General features: G+C 44.6%; 1 protein-coding gene across 3 annotated transcripts in view; it reads left to right on the top strand.

Moving 5' to 3' along the window:
• Nucleotides 1-9,550: 9,550 nt before the first annotated feature.
• Nucleotides 9,551-17,356, top strand: part of EIF4E3 (eukaryotic translation initiation factor 4E family member 3) — a 231,168-nt gene continuing 223,362 nt past the window's right edge. The window contains exon 1 of one of the 3 annotated variants that reach the window (XR_005211160.1): nucleotides 9,551-9,901. Coding sequence is in view for 2 of the 3 variants with exons in the window: in XM_037800315.1 (XP_037656243.1) it covers nucleotides 9,726-9,901 (176 nt within the window). In the remaining variant the exon portion in view is untranslated. The remainder of the gene's footprint in view (nucleotides 9,902-17,356) is intronic. The other 2 variants (XM_037800315.1, XM_037800305.1) reach the window with 2 other exon arrangements.

The raw sequence follows: 17,356 nt of genomic DNA, 5'->3' as shown, positions 1-17,356 counted from the left end.
AAAAGATGGTACTGCATTTCTATTGACAAGATTATGTTTCATATAATATAAAATATTTTGGTCCAATAAGAGAAAACAACATGATCGTTGGGCATTTTAGGAACAATAGGGCCTCCACCCAATGTTAGGATAATTCACTGTCATTCCTCTGAGAGATTTGGGAAGATTTTGTAAGGGCAAATGTGATTCTCATCTATCTCCAAGATCATTGTGAATGATAGTATGTGTTTCTAACATGGAAACTATCAGTGGAAAGTGATCTTTGGGATGCCGTATTTATCCCCCCCATTGTAGACCACATTTTGTAATGGACCCAGTATGATTAACAGATATATATTTTTTAGCCTCCAGAAAAAGACACCATCTTACTGCAAAAGATAAGAAACTTCTAAAGAAATACCACAATGTTGCGATTTAACATCATGCACATATAATATATAACAAGTGAAAATAAACAGGAAAGAAGTAGAAAATTAACAATGTCTTTCTGAATTGGGAGTATGCAGTTCCTGCTGGAATTTTAGGTTGGCTTAAAATGCTGTTTGAAATCATCTTCATGATTCCTAATGTAGCATTTTGTACAGTAGTTATAATCCTTAAAATTTTATGCAATTGTAATTTTTTTTTTTTTTTTTTTGGAAAACAAAATATGTGGCTTCATTTTAAAAATTGCCGTATTTTCCTTTTCTAATTGCCAATCAATTGATAATGGCTTCTCAAATTTTAGCATATCCAGCCCTCAAAAGTAAATAACATTTAAAGTATTTCAATATATACATATGAATGTTTTAATCATGGGGGATTCATTCATCAGATATATTGACTATCCACTACATGAACAATTTTCTGTAGCATCCTGTGTGGACCACAAAGATGAGCTCTCCAATTCAAGAAACTTGAAAAAACATACAGATGGTCATTTTGTAGCACAATTCATCACCCCCTAAATTTTGCTGAGTCACTTTATATTTTCTGTATCAGGATTTCTTATGCTATCATCTTATGCAGTTATTGAAGCTTAAAAATAAACTTTGGGAAACATAATGCATTTGCTCAAAACACTGAGCAATGCTCCCTGAAATGACTTCCTAGCCATAACTGAAAATCTCATCCCTAAAGCAGCTTCTTAGTTGTAGAGAAGTGACTAGCTTGCTATAGACTTTACTTGCTATACAAACAACTGTCAGCTTGTAATGGGGAATAGAGGTTTTGCTTGGCCTCCATGATGGGTGCGGAAAATCAGGTAGAACAGGCATCGTCACGGACATGCTCAGGTGACCAGCCATCCTCTGTGCTCAAAGCGGGACAGTCCCACTCGAACCGGGATGGTTGATCCCTCTACAGGCTCCTCTCCTTGAAATCCCCAGAGAGTGCAAAGTAGAACACCAGTGTTCAGACAGCGGAGATGTGGACTTAACAACCCTCCAGGAAGTGTAATAAGGAAACCAACACTCGCGTGGCATTTTGTGGCTTATGCCAAGTGCTCCCCACATGTTCTTGATTTGATCCTCCCTATAGCACTGTGTGGTAAGTATTATTGACACATTTATTAAAAAAAAAATTATTGTGATAAAATAGGTATGACATAAAAGTTGCCACTTTAACCATTTTTAGGTGCATTAAAGGCATTAATTATAAGTGACAGAGTCTGGGCTTTCCCCTCCACAGTCTAATCTGGGGCTTCTCTGGTTTGGGCGCCTGGGAGGAGTCGGTGCCAAAAGGAAAGTGGGCACATTGAGGGTGGGTGAGCCACAGACACTACTCTGCCCCTGTTGTGTCACTTCTCTCCTCCCAGGCCCCACCGTCTCCTCCCCCCTCCCCTACCCCTCAGGAAGCAGTTACAGATGCTTGCCATCCAGAAACCTGTGGCTTTGTCTGGGACAGTGGTACCTACAGGGCTGTTAGGAATAATAACTTATGAAAAGTATGAAACGCAGACTTTATTCTGCTCACGAGGGACTGGAGACCCCAGGTGGTCAGGCACTTGTGGACCAATAAGGGCTTTGTGGGTTCTCGGTAGTAGGCAGAGCAGCAGGGGCTTCTCCCTCAGGTGGAGAGAACATTTTTTTTAATTTTAATAAAATGTATATAACATAAAACTTGCCATTTTAACCATTTTTAAATTTACAATTCAGTGACATTAATTACATTCACAGTATTGCGCAACCATCAGCACTATGTATTTGCAAAACTTTTTCATTACCCCAAACAGAAACTCTGTACTCATTAAGCAATAACCCATTCCTTCCTTTCTCAGCCCTTGGCAGCCAGTAATCTACTGTCTGTCTCTATGAATTTGCCTTTTGTAGACATTTAAGTGGAATCATACATTTGTCCTTATGTGTGTCATTCATTTCATTCAACTTGATGTCTTCGGGCTCATCCATGTTGTAGCATGTATCAGAACTTCATTCCTTTTATGACTGAATAATATTCCATTGTGTGTAGGCACCACATTTTGTTTATCCATTCTTCTGTTGATGGACACTTGGGTTGTTTCACTCTTGGTCTCTTGTGAATTTTGGTGCTGTGAACATTGGTGTACAAGTATCTGTTTGAGTCCCAGCTTTCAATTCTTTAGGTATATATATCTAGGAGTAGAATTTCTGAATCACATGGTAATGCTGTGTTTAACTTTTTGAGGAACCAGCACACTCACATTTCATTTGAGAGAAAAGGACATGGAATGAGAACAATTGATTTGCCCCAAATCACACAGCTCTTAAGCACTGGGCTCAAACACACATGTTTTGAAATTTCTGCTGATCACATTGCCTTTCAATTGTCCATCTTTTTCTGTCCTTTAAAAAAATGACAAAGACCAAGTTAAGGCCTAGCAGCCTTCCTTCTCAAGCCCAGTTTCTGATCTGAATGACCCCACATCTCTGGTTGACTTGCTGGCCCGGGGAACTTTAATAACTATTCTTTTACGAGGAGCCAGTGGCTTGCAGGGTATATTTATTGTAGGGTTTCTCATCATGGAGACAAACATTGGTAACCATCTGAATGTCCAACAGTGGGAGTTGGTTGCTCCTCCAATCACTGGGGTACTGGGTGGCCACAAGAAAAGTACCTTAATCTGATTCTTATCCTGACCACTGAACCAGTATTTTCTGAAATCATGGATACTTTTCACTGTTCCCTTTGCTGGGGTGAGCGGATTCCAGAGGAAAGTAGTTTGGGCACCTGCCCAGCCATGGCTCCTCTGTTTCTCTGGCTCTCCTGGCCCTTTTCAGAGTGTGTTTGGTGACCAATTCCCTATGATGGAATTTGCCCTGGACCTTGAAGGATGGTGAAAGAATTTGGATGGACAGGGAAGAGAAGAAAAGCTTGCTGGAGATGTGAACAGTGTGTTTGTTGAATATTGATATCAAACAGACCAATTATTGATTCAGCGGAGCTTATTGGACATCGCCCATGTGCCAGACACTGTACTAGGTATTGGGGATGCAGTGGTGGAGGAGGGAGTTCCAGGCCTGTTCTCCAGTCAGGAGCTCATGTTGTGGCAGAGCTGAAGACTCATCAAAGGGAACAGGGGCAAATATGTTTGGTTTACTCATTTCTATATATATATAATTTCCAAGTACATGTATGTATATATTTATGCACATACGTGTGTATGTGTGCTTTTGTGAACATTCTGAAAGGCAGTTTGGATTGTGGAGGATTTCCAATGCTAGGTTAGAAATTTCAGACCTCAGCCTATGAGAGATGGGAAGCCTTTTAAGAAAATATTAATAAATAAAAGTGATTTTTAGGATGACTATTATGGCATCCATAGAAAGGATGAACTGGCAGAAGAGAAAGACTAGAAACTAGGAGATGAATTTATAGTCAATATTTGTTGTATTTCCAGTTCACCTCCTTAGCAAATGTCGGTGGCACGCCATCCAGGTGGCAGGTCCGTGCTAGCTGTGGAGGTGCAGAGGAGGGCAAGGGAGGTACCGCCGGCCCTCTCCGCGTGTATGGTCTAGTGTGGGGGAAGGACATGCTGTGGAGGAAGTAATAAGGGAGAGGAGAGGACCTCCTTTAGAGGTAGAGGGTGGAGGTCTCGCCAAGGAGGTATGAGGGGCGAGAAGGGGCCAAGCGTGCAAGCAGAAGGGCTGGTGGTTCCGGGGAGGGAGCAGCATGGGCAGATGCCCCACAGTAGCAAAGAGGCTTTGAGGCCGGGGAGAGCCGCAGGCCAAGCCGTGGGAAAGGCAGGCAGCACCGGGAAGCCCTGGCGGTTACCTAAATGAGGTTGGGCTTTATCCTGAGAGCAGTAGGACCCAGTGAAGTGCTTTGGATATGATCTAATTGGTGTTTGGGTACAGCTGCTTGTGGATTGGAGGGGCAGGTATTGGAAGCTGGGAGACTAGTTAGGAGCATGTTGCTGTCTTCCATGCCACCCTTGGCTGGAACTCAGGAGGTGAAGACAGGGAGTGGGTGGAGGGTGGACCAGTGGGAATAAGCAAGGAAGACTACTGCAAGGAGTGCAGGAAGAACTAACTGAGGATGCTGTTGATGGATGGTTGGGTGTGCAGGGTAGGACAGTCAACCCTTGTTGCCACACTTTGCAGGCTCAGTTACCAGGAAGACCTCAGTCTCCACATTACAAATGCTCAGCAAATGTTATTTCCTTTACCCCTTTCCTTTCCATTCTGCAACTGTGAATCAAACCTTCAGAAATCTTTTAAATTCTATATAGGTACCTGGTTGAGCTGCTTCTATATGTAGCTTGCAAGGAACATTAGACATGCTATCACTAACATGTTCCCGATGAAGAAGCTGAAGCTCAAGGTTAACAATTTACCTTTGTCACACACACTGCTTAACCATGGCAGCATCTTGATTAAATCTGGGATCAGTCTCACTCCAAAGCAATCACTTTTAAACCACGCTACAGCCTCCCCAACATCCACCCAACCCCCGTGTCCCAGGGTAGAGTTTCAAGTCTGTCCTGCCACTCCAAGCCCCCACCCTAGGACACTTGCCTTTCCTGGAAAGTTTAGTCAGAGCCTGTGACCCCAGCCTGTGCCTCCGTGTGTTTCTAGGGAGGGGCTGAGGTCTGCCATCTAGTGGCCACTGCCTTCCTTTTTCTCCTGAGCTAAAAAAGAAAAACGGAGTTCTGGTGTAAAGAGAAGACAGCCCTGAATGTATATAGCATCACGCCCTGTAAACAGGAAACTCCTCAGTCTTAGATATGGAGTCCAGTGACATTAACATGGTATATTGGCAGTGATTCTCCAGCCCAGTCAACAAACAATTGTGTGTATTTCACTGGAATGCAATCTCCATGAGACAGGGATTTCTTTTTTCTGTATTTTTGACAGATGACTCTCAAGAGCGTAGAGCAGTGGCAGTTGCATAACAGACATGCCATAAATATTTATTGAATGTGGAATAAATGAATGCCTAACATTTACTGTGTCTTTCCTACCTACCAAGCACTTGACGTGCATTTTCTCATTTATTCCTAGCGACAACTTGGAGAGGTCGGAGCTGTTAGGATGCATATTCCTCAGATGTGGAGACTGAGGAGCAGAGAGGATAAGAAGCTTGCCATGTTTGGGGAGAGCTGGGTTTTGACTCAGGTTTCTGAGTTTAGAGACCCTATGTTTACTGTGCATAGTGCCTTCTGGGAACACCTGCTGAGGGTCAGGCCTGCATGCAGCATTATCACCATTTGGACAAGTGTAGAGATATCTCCAGGGGACCACCAGCCATCCCCCTCCCATGTTTTGACTTTATTGAGTTGAAGTTTTCCTTCCCACAGTAACACAGTAGAGGCAGAAAATGGAAGGAATTTTGGAAAGACTGGCCAATAATGAGTGCCTGCCACTAGCTAGCTCTGGGATTGTGTGACCTTGATAATGTCCCTGAACCTCTTTTTCCTCATTAATCAAAGGAGGGGGTTGAGTTAGGATCCCTGCCTTCCTTTCCACCTCCAGTATTCTCCTGTGCCTGTGACTCCCAGGGATGTGAGAGGAAGAGAGAGGACCACTTGTTACTAGGCAACCAGCACCCGCCTCACCCATGTTGCCATGGTGATGATGAAAGTTGGGCTGATGGGATTACCAGCTTCTGCTAATTGCATATGAGAGCTCAAGGTCTCTGTCTCTTGCTTGCTTGCTTGCTTGCTCTCAGTCTCTTATTCTTCTAGGAGTCTCCTCCATCTCCTCCATCTGCAGCCTCCCCAAGGCAGCCCTGAGCAATGGAAAGCAACTGGAAGTGCCTGGCTGTGGCTCTGAGTAGCTGTGTGACCTTGGATGGGTTACTCTGCTTCTCTGGGCCTCAATTTCCTCATTTGGAAAATGAACATGTTGGAATAGTGATTCTTGTCTAAGGCTCTTCCTGGGCTCTCAAATCCTGTGATGCCTAGAGAGCATGTCAGGGGAGCAGACCACACTGTTACTAGGCAACCAGCAGGCACCCTGCCCAAGTTGCCTTGGTGACTGGATGCTAGAGGGGAGGGGAGTAGCTATTGCGGCTGATTGCTTAATTATTTATGAGTGCTTAAGTCCTTTTTGTTGTTTTTGTCGCTAGGGGCTGCGGGGTCACCTTCTCTTCCTCCCTCCTGCCACCCCAAGTCGTTCGTGTTGCGTGTTACGCAGTGGGAGAACACGTTGGCCTGGATCTCAAGCTACCCACGTTCTAGTCCAGCCTCTTTCATTTCGTAGAGCTGTGGCCTCAGGTAAGTCACCAAACCTCTCTGGGCCTCAGTTTGCTCATTTGTAAAATGATGGGCTTACCTAGATGATCTCCAAGGTCCCTTTCTACTTGCCAATTCTGATTCCTGCTGTCCAATTACAAAGTGGGCAAGAGGAGGGAAATTTTCCTAATTTGTTTACTAAGGCTGATTCTGAAAACCATTGAGAGTAGGTAAGTCTCTTATATATTTCAAACAGAAGGGGAATGAAAGTTGTGCCCACTGGCTTCTCTGCCTCTCAGGTTACTCATCTCAACTCTTTTATTAATCTTAAAGTCAATCAAATTATTTCTTTATTTACTACTACTTACAAAATAAATTTGAAGGGTTCACAGTATAAGATGCATATGTACAATTACACACTTAAAATATAAATAGTAGTAAATTGATATAGAAATAGTGATGATTTGTCAATGGTTAATATCCATGTTGTGATTAAGCATATAGTGAGAAAGAGCATAAAGTGTGATTGAGCACCCTGGAAGCCAAAGCAAAAGAGAGGGAGGTACATAATTACTATTCAATAAAGAAAAATTGCCAGACTATTCCTAGTTCTAAATTCTGAAAGGAATTTATCATTTGCTACCATCTCTTTTACAAAACGGTAGATAAAAATTTTTAATTTGTCAGTATAAAGGATTTAAGGAAGAAGCTAAACTTGACAGTTTGACCAGTTCTGAATATAGAAAGAAAAACATTCCCTTCACCAATGCCTTAGTTTTATAAAGATAAATGTCATTTTTTAAATAAGAATCTCAGAATCAACCATTATTTATAAATCAGATATGTGTACATTCATGTGACCACTTTTCAAAATGATTAGGCACTATGTGTAAAATTTTTAAATCCAGCCAACAATTCTACTTCTTCAAACTTATTCTGAGAAACTTGTGCAGATGAGCAAAGGCATAAATATGAAAATGCGTATAGTGGCATTACTAATAAAAGAAAATGTCTGGAAACCACATATATGTTGAGGACTACTGGATTAAATTATTTTACTTCTTTATAATGGATTACTTTGAAGTGAAGTAGATCAATATGTTTTGATATAAAAAACATCTTTAAGATATAATGCTAAATAAAATAATTATACTATAAAATGCTTCTGTTTGTGTCATAAAAAGATACATAGATCGATCTGTATGCAATGTATATATCTAGATATATGCTTGAAAATGCATACTTGCATTTTTCTAGAAGGAAACAGTTAACAGTGGTTTCATTTGGGCAGAAAGATTGATAGTCTTGGGAAGGGGGGACACTTACTATTCGTTACCTTATTTTCATATGGTGAAATATGGTGAACCTGTTAATTTTCAGTTAGAGAGGGAGTAGAGTCTGGCAATTGAAAGTCTAGACTCTGGAATCTGAATACCTGTGTTCAAATCCAAGCTCTACTGCTTACTAGCTATGTGATCTTTGGGAAGTTACTTAATTGACAGTACTTTCCTCACCAGAGTGCTATGAGGATTTTATGAATAAATAAGTGTTAAGTGCTCAGAAGATTCTAACCAATACCATAGATGTGTTTTCTTGAAAAAATAAATGGAGAAACTAAACAAAAAATGCATCTAACCCAAAGGACTCCCAGTATCTCAGAGATGAAAAGGTTTTATTAAGTGTCAGTGCTTCCAGCATCACAGGTTGTATAGGGGCCTTGTTTATAATGCTGTCATTTTATCTGATCTTGATGTCTACCTTTTTGGAGGGCACCTACCCTGGGATTCATGATAGGCCATTATCATGCCTGTGAAGTTCCTGAAAGCATTTCATAGCTGCTTTCTAAGTCCATCCCAGTGAATGCTCAAGTTAAGAGCAGAATGTATGCCAGGTCAGGAAGATAATCTGTGAGGAAATGGAACTCCACATCCTTAGCTGTTAAAAGTCTGAGAGAGATTATCCAGTAATTCAAGCTTAAATAGCACATCCATGCCAATTCCAGTTATATGTGAGATGTGTGTTCATCTGCCCTCATGCCTCTTCTTTTCCTTTGAAGAGAGTGGCAGAGTCCTGAGGAGGAGCTGTTGGAAGGGCCACTCTTATTTTGGGCTCAGGAATCTCATGATGGCCAGCGGGAACTTCCAGGTTTTCAGAGTTGCAGAAAGCAGAGGGCCTCGTGCTCAAGACTGAGTCCAGCATTTCCTCCTCCTTCCTTACCTGTGCTCTGGGGCAGGCTTGGAGAACTTTGGCTGACTCTGAGAACCCTCCTTTGGGGTGGGCTACACTTCAGGTTGGGCTTGTGTCTCTTGCTATGGCCACATAATGGTCCAAGAGAGCTTGGGATGGAGGCTCCCATCCCTTCAAATCAGGTGAGTTAGGTTAGGGGCCCTCGCCATGAGGAATGCGAAGCTGACCTGCTAGAGCCTCCTGCCTGAGTCAGTGCATTCTCAGCTTCTTCCTTCTGTCTCTCTGTGTGGCTTTTTCTTTCTGCACTTCTGAACATGAGAGTGTCTCTATCCGTTTGACCAGCGGTTCCCCTCTCCATCTATCTGTCACATCTAACTGTGTTTCCATCTGCCCTTCCAGCCAGCCATCCTTTCCTCCTCCAACCATCTGCCAGCTTTCTCATCTATCCTTTACAGTGTTGGTATGTGCATCCATTCCTCCTTCCCTCCCACCATGTGAATCCGCGACTCCATCACTGGCCCATCCCTCCCTCCCTCTGTTTGTAGCCTGCCCATCCATCCATCCCGCCGACCTCTACTCCCGTTGCCCGCCCCGCTCCACCCGCCCGGGCCCGCTAATCTGTCCCGGGCCGCCACTCCCGACTGGTCCTCGCTTCCCCGCACGCGGGGTCCTTGTCTGGGTCTGTTCTGCGCCCCCACCAGGCCGTGGGTCGGCCTGCCTTTGTTTTGCGCCCTCGGCGGCCCCGGCCGGACAGTGCCCCACGGCCCCGCGGCCCGGTCCCAGGCCCGGCGGGCTCGGGGCGGGGCGGGCGGCCGCGGGGCGGGGCGGCCGCGGGGCCCGGGGTGACTCAGCCGTCTCTCGCCTCGCGGTCCGCGCGTCCGCCGGCCTCGCAGGCGGGGCGGAGAAAATGGCGCTGCCCCCGGCCGCCGCGCCCCCCGCCAGGGCCCGGGAGCCGCCGGGGTCCTGCTCCGCCTCCGCCGCCGCCAGCGCCGAGCCAGCGCTCGGCCTGCAGCAGCTATCGGAGCTGCGGCCGGAGCCGGGCGGGGTCCCGCTGCACTCGCCCTGGACCTTCTGGCTCGACAGGTGAGGGGCGCGCGGCCCGCCGGTCCCCGGACCCGCCGTCGCCGCCGTGCGCCCGCCGCTTTGTCTGGGCGAAACCGCGGCCCGGACCCCGGCGCGCTGGGGCCGGCCCGTCGTCCTCCTCCTCGCCCCTCCACCCCTGGTCCCACGCCCGAGCTCCCCGGCCCCCTGCCCCGCTCGGCAATGGCGCAGAGCCGGGCCCCGCCGCGTCTCTGCGCCCGCCGGTGCGCGCTCCAGGGCTCGGGCAGAGTGTGGTGGGAAGACGAGGTTTGGGCCGGGGCGAGCGACTGTTTGGCTACGTCGCCTTCCCGGTCTGGAGAGGAAATGCTCATCCGCAGAAGTTTCGGCAGCACTTTGCCGGTTATTCCCTTCAAAAGAAGCTTGCCGTCGGGCGGGCGTCCTAGCTGGGTGGTGGGGACTCGTGTTCGAGCCCCAGCTCCACCGGCTGGGAGATGGTGGGCGAGCCAGGGATATTCGGGTCCTCGCTGTCTGCATTACCCTGCGGGGCTCTTGGGGAGCTCAGGAGAAGACCTTAGCGCTGACAGCTCTCGAGAAAAGTTGACCAGCTCCCTAGGAAGTGTGTGGTGATATATTATTACTGCACAGCGGGTGCCTCTACCCCATACCCGGCCGAAGATGCCATGGACACTTCTTTGAATTCTTCCTCATCCACTGGACGAGTCTTGAGCACCTACTGTGGAGCCAAACGCCTGCTAAGGGCTGGGGATTCAGTGGTGAGCAAACAGGCATAGAACGGGCCTTCACAGGGTTTACCTCACCTGGTCAGCAAAGTGGGGACAATTACAGCTTTCCCAGGGAACTGCCCAGGTGCCATCTCCTCCAAAAGGCTTTCCTTTCCTGACTGCTGCATCTAAAATTACTCACCCTCACGTCATTCTGTCTCCCCCTGCCTTGCACTGTTTTTCTTCATGGTGCTTAATGCTACAGCATTCTATTCTATACGAATTTGTTTATTTAAAATTTGTCTTCCAGACTCCTCAACATCTCCTGTCCGTTTAAGGCCAGAGAGCAGGCACTTTGTTTTTGATACTTGCTATAATTCCAATACCTAAAACAGTGCCTGACACATAGTAGCAGTGCAAGAAGTTTTTCATGAATGAAGAAGTGGATGAATGCAAAACCTTCTTAGTACCTGTCCCGCATGTTGTGGGTGCCTGACAGTGTGACAAGTTTCTGTGACGTTTTCTTAGTAGCCACAAGTCTGGCTTTAAAAGACCTTGCATAAAAATGCCTGCAAGATTCTTAAAAAGTGATTTTCCTCATTTTTAGCAAAGATAAGTTCATTCCTTTTTTTGTTTGAATGAGCTCCATCTGTAAGAGTTGATATTTAGAGCCATTGTCTTTTCCTGATACCCTAAGAAATTCGGGGCGGGGAAATGGAGTGAGTCTCCACTTTTTCAAAACATTTTCACTTTCGTTTATGAGATGCTAAGAGAGCATTTTACTGTCAGTGCAAGAGTAGTTTTGGCAAACTTCAGCTTAGTGAAATAATTTGTGTCTCTGTTTTCAAAGGTGTGCTGAACTATAGTGTTGTTACCTGGTATCTGTTTTCAAGGAGCTAAACCTGGATCTGTGGTCTAAATTTTGGATATTGTTGGCTGGTGGAAAGAGTTATCAAGAAAGTTTCTTTTTAAACAGGTCAAAAATTAGTCTGCACACAAAGGACAAAAATTGTGTGATTCTATTTACATGAAAGATCTAGAAGAAGCAAATTCATAGGGACAGAAAGTAGATTAGGGGTTACCAGGGACTGTGGGGAGGGGTAATGGAGAATTTAATGCTTACAGAATTTCTGTTTTGAGTGATGCAGTCTTGGTAATGGATGGTGTTGATAGTAGTACAGCTTTGTAAATATAATTAATACCACTGAATTATATACTTAAAAATGTTTTAAATGGCAAATTAAACATTACCACAGTTAAAAAATAGTGTGCATCTAGGAACAGCATTTAAGAATGATCTAAGATATAAATACATAACTTTTTAGTAATATCTGGTGTCTTTTAAGAATAAAGTAACTTCACTGAAGACACAAACTATATTTTCCTACTCTTTATTTGCATAGTTTTGTTCTCTAAAAGTCAGCAATCAAATGAAATATGTTACTCCCAAAATGTCCAAATCTTTAGTAGAAAGGGCTAATTAATTTAAGACTTACAGTTAGTTCCAACAGAGCACACATGAATTCATTCTGCCTGATAAGTCATCTTATAGCTCTCACTGAACTTTTTCCACTTCTCTGGGAATCCATTATATTTACTTATATAGCCTGTATCCCAAGTTATGAACACATTGTGTTCCAGTAGTTTATTTGTAGTTTTCTCCCCAGAGAATCAGCATTCTAGAGAGTGATAAGGTTTTCAGGAGAGCCCTCATGGTGCCCTTCACCCAGCATAGCTGATGTCTGATACCTAATTCCTGGTCTGTCCTACCTGGAACCTGCTGTGATGATAGGTGAGTGACCCGAGCCTCACTATCACTGTTTGTAAAATGGGAATAATCATAGGCTATATCTCATAGGGCTGTTTTGGAGATTAAATGAGAGCAATGAGTGTAAAATATCTGACATGGTGCCTGGCATGGAGTAAATGCTGAATAAATGTTAACTGTCAACACTGTGATTATCGTACTCCCAAATACCCACCTCTCTCCTCCCCACCCCCCCACCCCCACCCTATCCACAGTCCCTGAAGCAGCTTATCTGAATTCAATCTTACAAAGCTAGCAACTTAAATTCATTCCCCGTGGTGGACGAATTGGAGAGCCCCTCAATAGAATTATTTGGATTTTCAGTAGTAAACCCTGATAAATCCTTAGTTCATTTTTTAAAAATTAGAATGTATGGTTAAGAATTTAAGCATTTGGGGGATATTTTTGGATTAGGGAAAAGGAGGAAGAAATTTCCTCCCCTTTTCGGGATATTTAAAACCCTGTCCTGTCTTGATTCTTGCAGGCCATTCTGGGTTGTGTGTCTGTGACTGCTTTCATTTTCATCTTGTGGTGAGCCCCTTTCCTCTGAGTTTTATCCACAAGGCTCAGTCCTCAGACCTCTTTCCATCTCCATCTACACCAGCGATCTCATCTATTCCTAGTGCTTTAAATACCTTCTGTACCGCTGGCGATTCCTACAGCTCCTCCATGTGGTTGTCTAACACATATCTAGACTCACCATGTGCTGAACAACCTCCTCCTCATCTTCCCTCCCAAATTTGCCTCCCTCTGTTTGCCTATGGCAGATGAGAGCAGGTAATGGCTATGCCACCGTTCAAGTTACTCAGGTCAAAAATCGCATAGTGACCCATGACTCTCCTCCTTCTCCTCTTCCTCCCCTCTTTACCACCCCCTTCTTTTCTCTTACTCATTCTCCCCCTCTTTCTCACTACATCCATTATGAACAAACTCTGTTGGTTTTACCAGCAAAATGTATCTGGAATCCAATTAATTCTCACCACCTGGATCCAAGACCCTGGTCCACATCGTCTCTCTCATCTGGGTCACTGCAAGAGCCTCCTAACTGCTCTCTTTGTCCCCATTACAGCAGAAAGTTGTCCTTTTTATACATAGTGAAGTCAGATCACTTCTCTGCTCTCCATTTCACTCAGAGCAAAAGCCCAAGCTCTTACAAGAGCCCATAAAACTCAGCAGCTCTTCCTGCCCCGCTCAGTACTCCTCCAACTGCCTCTATGTTTCTCTCCCTCATGCCCCTTTCCTTCTAGCTCACTGGCCCCCTTGATGTTTCTCACTTATCTCAAGCATGGACCTTTGTCACCAATGTTCCCTACTGCCCAAGGTGCTCTTCCTGGCCTGCTCTTTCATATCCTTTAGGACTCTGCTCAGTGAAGCCTTCCTGGACCACTGAACAAAAAGGCACACACAGTCCAACACATCTTCCCCATCCCCATGACCCTGCTTTATTCTCTCCATAGTGTCACCACCATTTGTCTGTCTTCTCTCAATAGAATGCAGGTTTCATGAGGCAATGGTATTTTCCCCCATTGCTTTATCCTCAACTCCTGGAATAGAGGCTTGCACAAGTTGGCCCTCGTTAAATATTTAGGGTGTTGTTGAAGTCTACCCAGAATGATTTTACCTTCTCCCATGATGGTTTATATTACTCTTATTATCATTTGCATGACCTCTCTCCTGAGTTCCAGACACATGCTTCCAAGAGTCTGGGAGATCCACAGGCACTTTAAATACAGTATTGATTACTAAATAACTGAGCTAATTTCTCTTCACTCTCTTCCTTGGCTAATAATACCACCCTACTGCCCATTTTTCACTTGATCCTTGAATCTTCTCTTTCAAGTGTGCTGCCCTATCCAGTTCCGTATTCCAGACTGTGCATTGGCCTTGGGAAACTTGCTCTGAATCCAAGCCAACCCCTGCTCTCTATGTCCTCTCTTTATTGCAGGACCTGGTCACGTCTTACACCAGCCTGCTTTGTTACCTTCCTTCTTCAGGCACCCCCCACCTGGGCTGGCAGAGTCTGCCTTCTAAATGTACACCCTGTCTTCTCATTCCAAATGTCCCTGCCCCCCTCCTCTGCCACAGCAGTAGACTTTTCATCCATGTCTCTTGCCCCCAGGAATAACACTTAGTGGGGTTGTGTTATCCAAATAGGTGGGATTCTGGGATCTCCACCATTACTTTTATTAGCACAGCTCTGTCTGTTTGCTTTTAAAAATGAGTCACTTTAATTTGAAGAAGGGCTTCCACAGCTTTGAGAAAAATGAAAAACCACAGACTTACAGATTATGGTCCAAATTTACTAATTGCTATTTTTTTTAATCTGTAATTCCCATTACCCTCTACCTGACTCCTTTTTATATTTATCATCTACTCCTTCCCAACTCCAAAGTATCACTTAGTCTGTCCATTCTCTCCAGGAATGACAGACTGCTGTCCCATTTCTGGGATAAACATAGACTTTCCAGACTCTGAAATTTGTCTCATGTTGTTCCTTTTGCTTGGAATGCCTGCTCCCGTTTGTCTGCCTGAAGAAACTGCCATGCAAACATGGACTCTGTAATTTTCCTTAAACAGTTCTTATCCCAGGCAGGATTAAGCCCACCCCCTCTGTGTTCCCACAGCATTTTTTACAGTCCAGTATTCATATTATGGATAACTGATTCCTTCTCTGTCTGTCCCACTGACTCTGTAACTGCCTCATGGCTGTTACTCCAGGGCTTCACATTCCAGTGCTCAGCACATAGTAGGTGCTGAGTGAAGGTTTGTGGGCTTTTGATTTCAACCACAAAGGTGGGCCATCACATGCATCTCCCACCCCCCACCTCCATCAGGTTTTAGTACCACCAGGCCAGTGTTTCTCAGAGTGTAATCCCCATCCCCTTACATCAGAACACCTGGCTTTCCTGTCTGTGCTTTTAAAAACACAGGCTCTCCTACCGTGCCCCAGACCTGCTGATGAGACCTGTGGCTCCCCATCACTGCCTCTGAACTGCTGATCAGACCTCTGAGGGTGGGCCTGGGAGTCTGGGCTCATTTACAAGTGCCTCAGGTAGGTCTAGTATGTGCCCAAATTTGAGAATTACTGCTCTATTTATTGGTCATATTAATTGACAGTCATTGTTCTAGGAGGTGAGCATGTAAATATGAGTACAGCATGGGCCCTGCCTTCCCAGGAGGGATGTCCAACATGTCATATGCTTCAGTAGCATCAGTGAAGGGTTCAGAGAGCTGCTGGGATCCCTAGGGACCCACCTGACATGGTGCAATGCTTTCAGATGCATTCCAGTGGTGTGGCCCATAGTAACAAATCTGACATGGGGGGGATGGAGCCAGGCTTGACAAACGGGTTCCTAAAGTCATCCTTGTTCATAGAGTGGTCAGAGGAGGAGCCTGTATGGCAGGGAGAGAGTGGCTGGTTTCTTGATTTTTCCTGTTCTTTTTCCTTCTGAACACACAGGCTTTCTAAGTAGCCCAGGATTTTTTTTTATTATTATTTTTTTTTTTTGTAAGGGACAAAGGGCCTCCGGTAGGTCTGGCGGGGAAAGGCCCCAGACTGTGGAGCTCAGAGCCTTTCCAATGGTGAGTCAGAGGTTGCCTTTTGTAGGTAGGCCTGAAGGTCCTAACCATGCCCTTGGAAAAGTTACTGTCAAGACTTTGGTGGTATGGCATGATGGTAGTTAAAAACATGGCCTTGCTGAATTCTGTTGTAAATGCGAATGCTGTTTCCAGTCTCTTCCACCATACATAGAAGGATCAGTTAGACATCAAGATGAAGAATACCCAGTTGCTACCCAAGGAGCTTATAGACTAGAAGTGAGAATAGATGAAAGCAGGGAGAAATCAAACTCAAATAAACAAACACGCAAAAGTAAAGGGCTTAGATGCCGTAGATAGTTTCAGTTCCTACAATATAAATAGGCAATAGACCTCAGACCATTTTTCTGTGTGACTCTTTATCAGATAAGAAGCTGGTGTAGCTACAAGCCACAGATCTATCTAAAAGTGATTAAAATGAAATCATCTCTAATGAAGCGAATAATATACAAGGGGCACACTTAATCATTTAGGGGGCCTGAGAAAATTTTCCCTCTGATAGCTGAGCCAATGTTAGCAAATTCAGCCGGAAGACTGACTTGAAAGTCTTTCCCTTTTCAGGGTGGTTTTCTTGGCTGAAATGAAATTATGTTTCATATCAGGTGGAATATTGCCATCATTCATGTTTTTCAGCAAACATTTTTGTGGGCATATGTATCTAGTACTTAGCTGTACTGTACCATATGGAATTTTAAACTTCTCTTCCTTTAATCTGTTAATATTAACTACTGCTTACCACTCTGGGCCAGGCACTGAACTGAGTGCTGTACCTAAGTATCCAGAAAATCCTCACAAGATTGAAGTATGTCATCGGAGCAGCATTTTACAGATAGAAAATTGAGGCCCAGAGAAGGTCAGTAACTTGCCTGAGGTCACACAGCTGATATAAAATGGAAACTGGATTTGCACTGGGGCCCTTAATCCTGATGAACACTGCTTTCTTGTGAATATGAACAGGAGATAGAACAGAGTTCTCCCACACCCTAAAATATTGGAGCTGGAGAAAACTTGAGAGGTAACCTGGACCTTCCATTTTATTTCCCAAATAAGGAAACTTAGGGCCACTTTCATGGGAAATAATTAAGTCAAGGACCCTCTGCTTCAAAATTGGCAAAGAAGAGTGCCCTGAAAACCCGTATTTAAGCACCTTTATGGGATTGTCTCTCACATGAAATGATAATTCCTTTTGATAATCTCTTTTTTATGTCTGAGTGGTGTGAGAGTAGTGCTGTTTACATTTTACTTCCCAAGTTGTTAGCATTTCTTGTGGTGTCTTGATTTAGATGGTGTAGGCCAGCACATCTCAGACTTTAATGTACATGTGCATCACCTGGGATTTTTTTAAATACCAATCGTGATTCAGCAGATCTG

The sequence above is a fragment of the Choloepus didactylus genome, chromosome 1 (genome assembly GCF_015220235.1).
Source record: "Choloepus didactylus isolate mChoDid1 chromosome 1, mChoDid1.pri, whole genome shotgun sequence".
In the NCBI taxonomy this organism is placed as follows: Eukaryota; Metazoa; Chordata; class Mammalia; order Pilosa; family Megalonychidae; genus Choloepus; species Choloepus didactylus.
The sequence above is the reverse complement of the archived record's forward strand: the minus strand, read 5'-3'. Positions and strand labels throughout refer to the sequence as shown.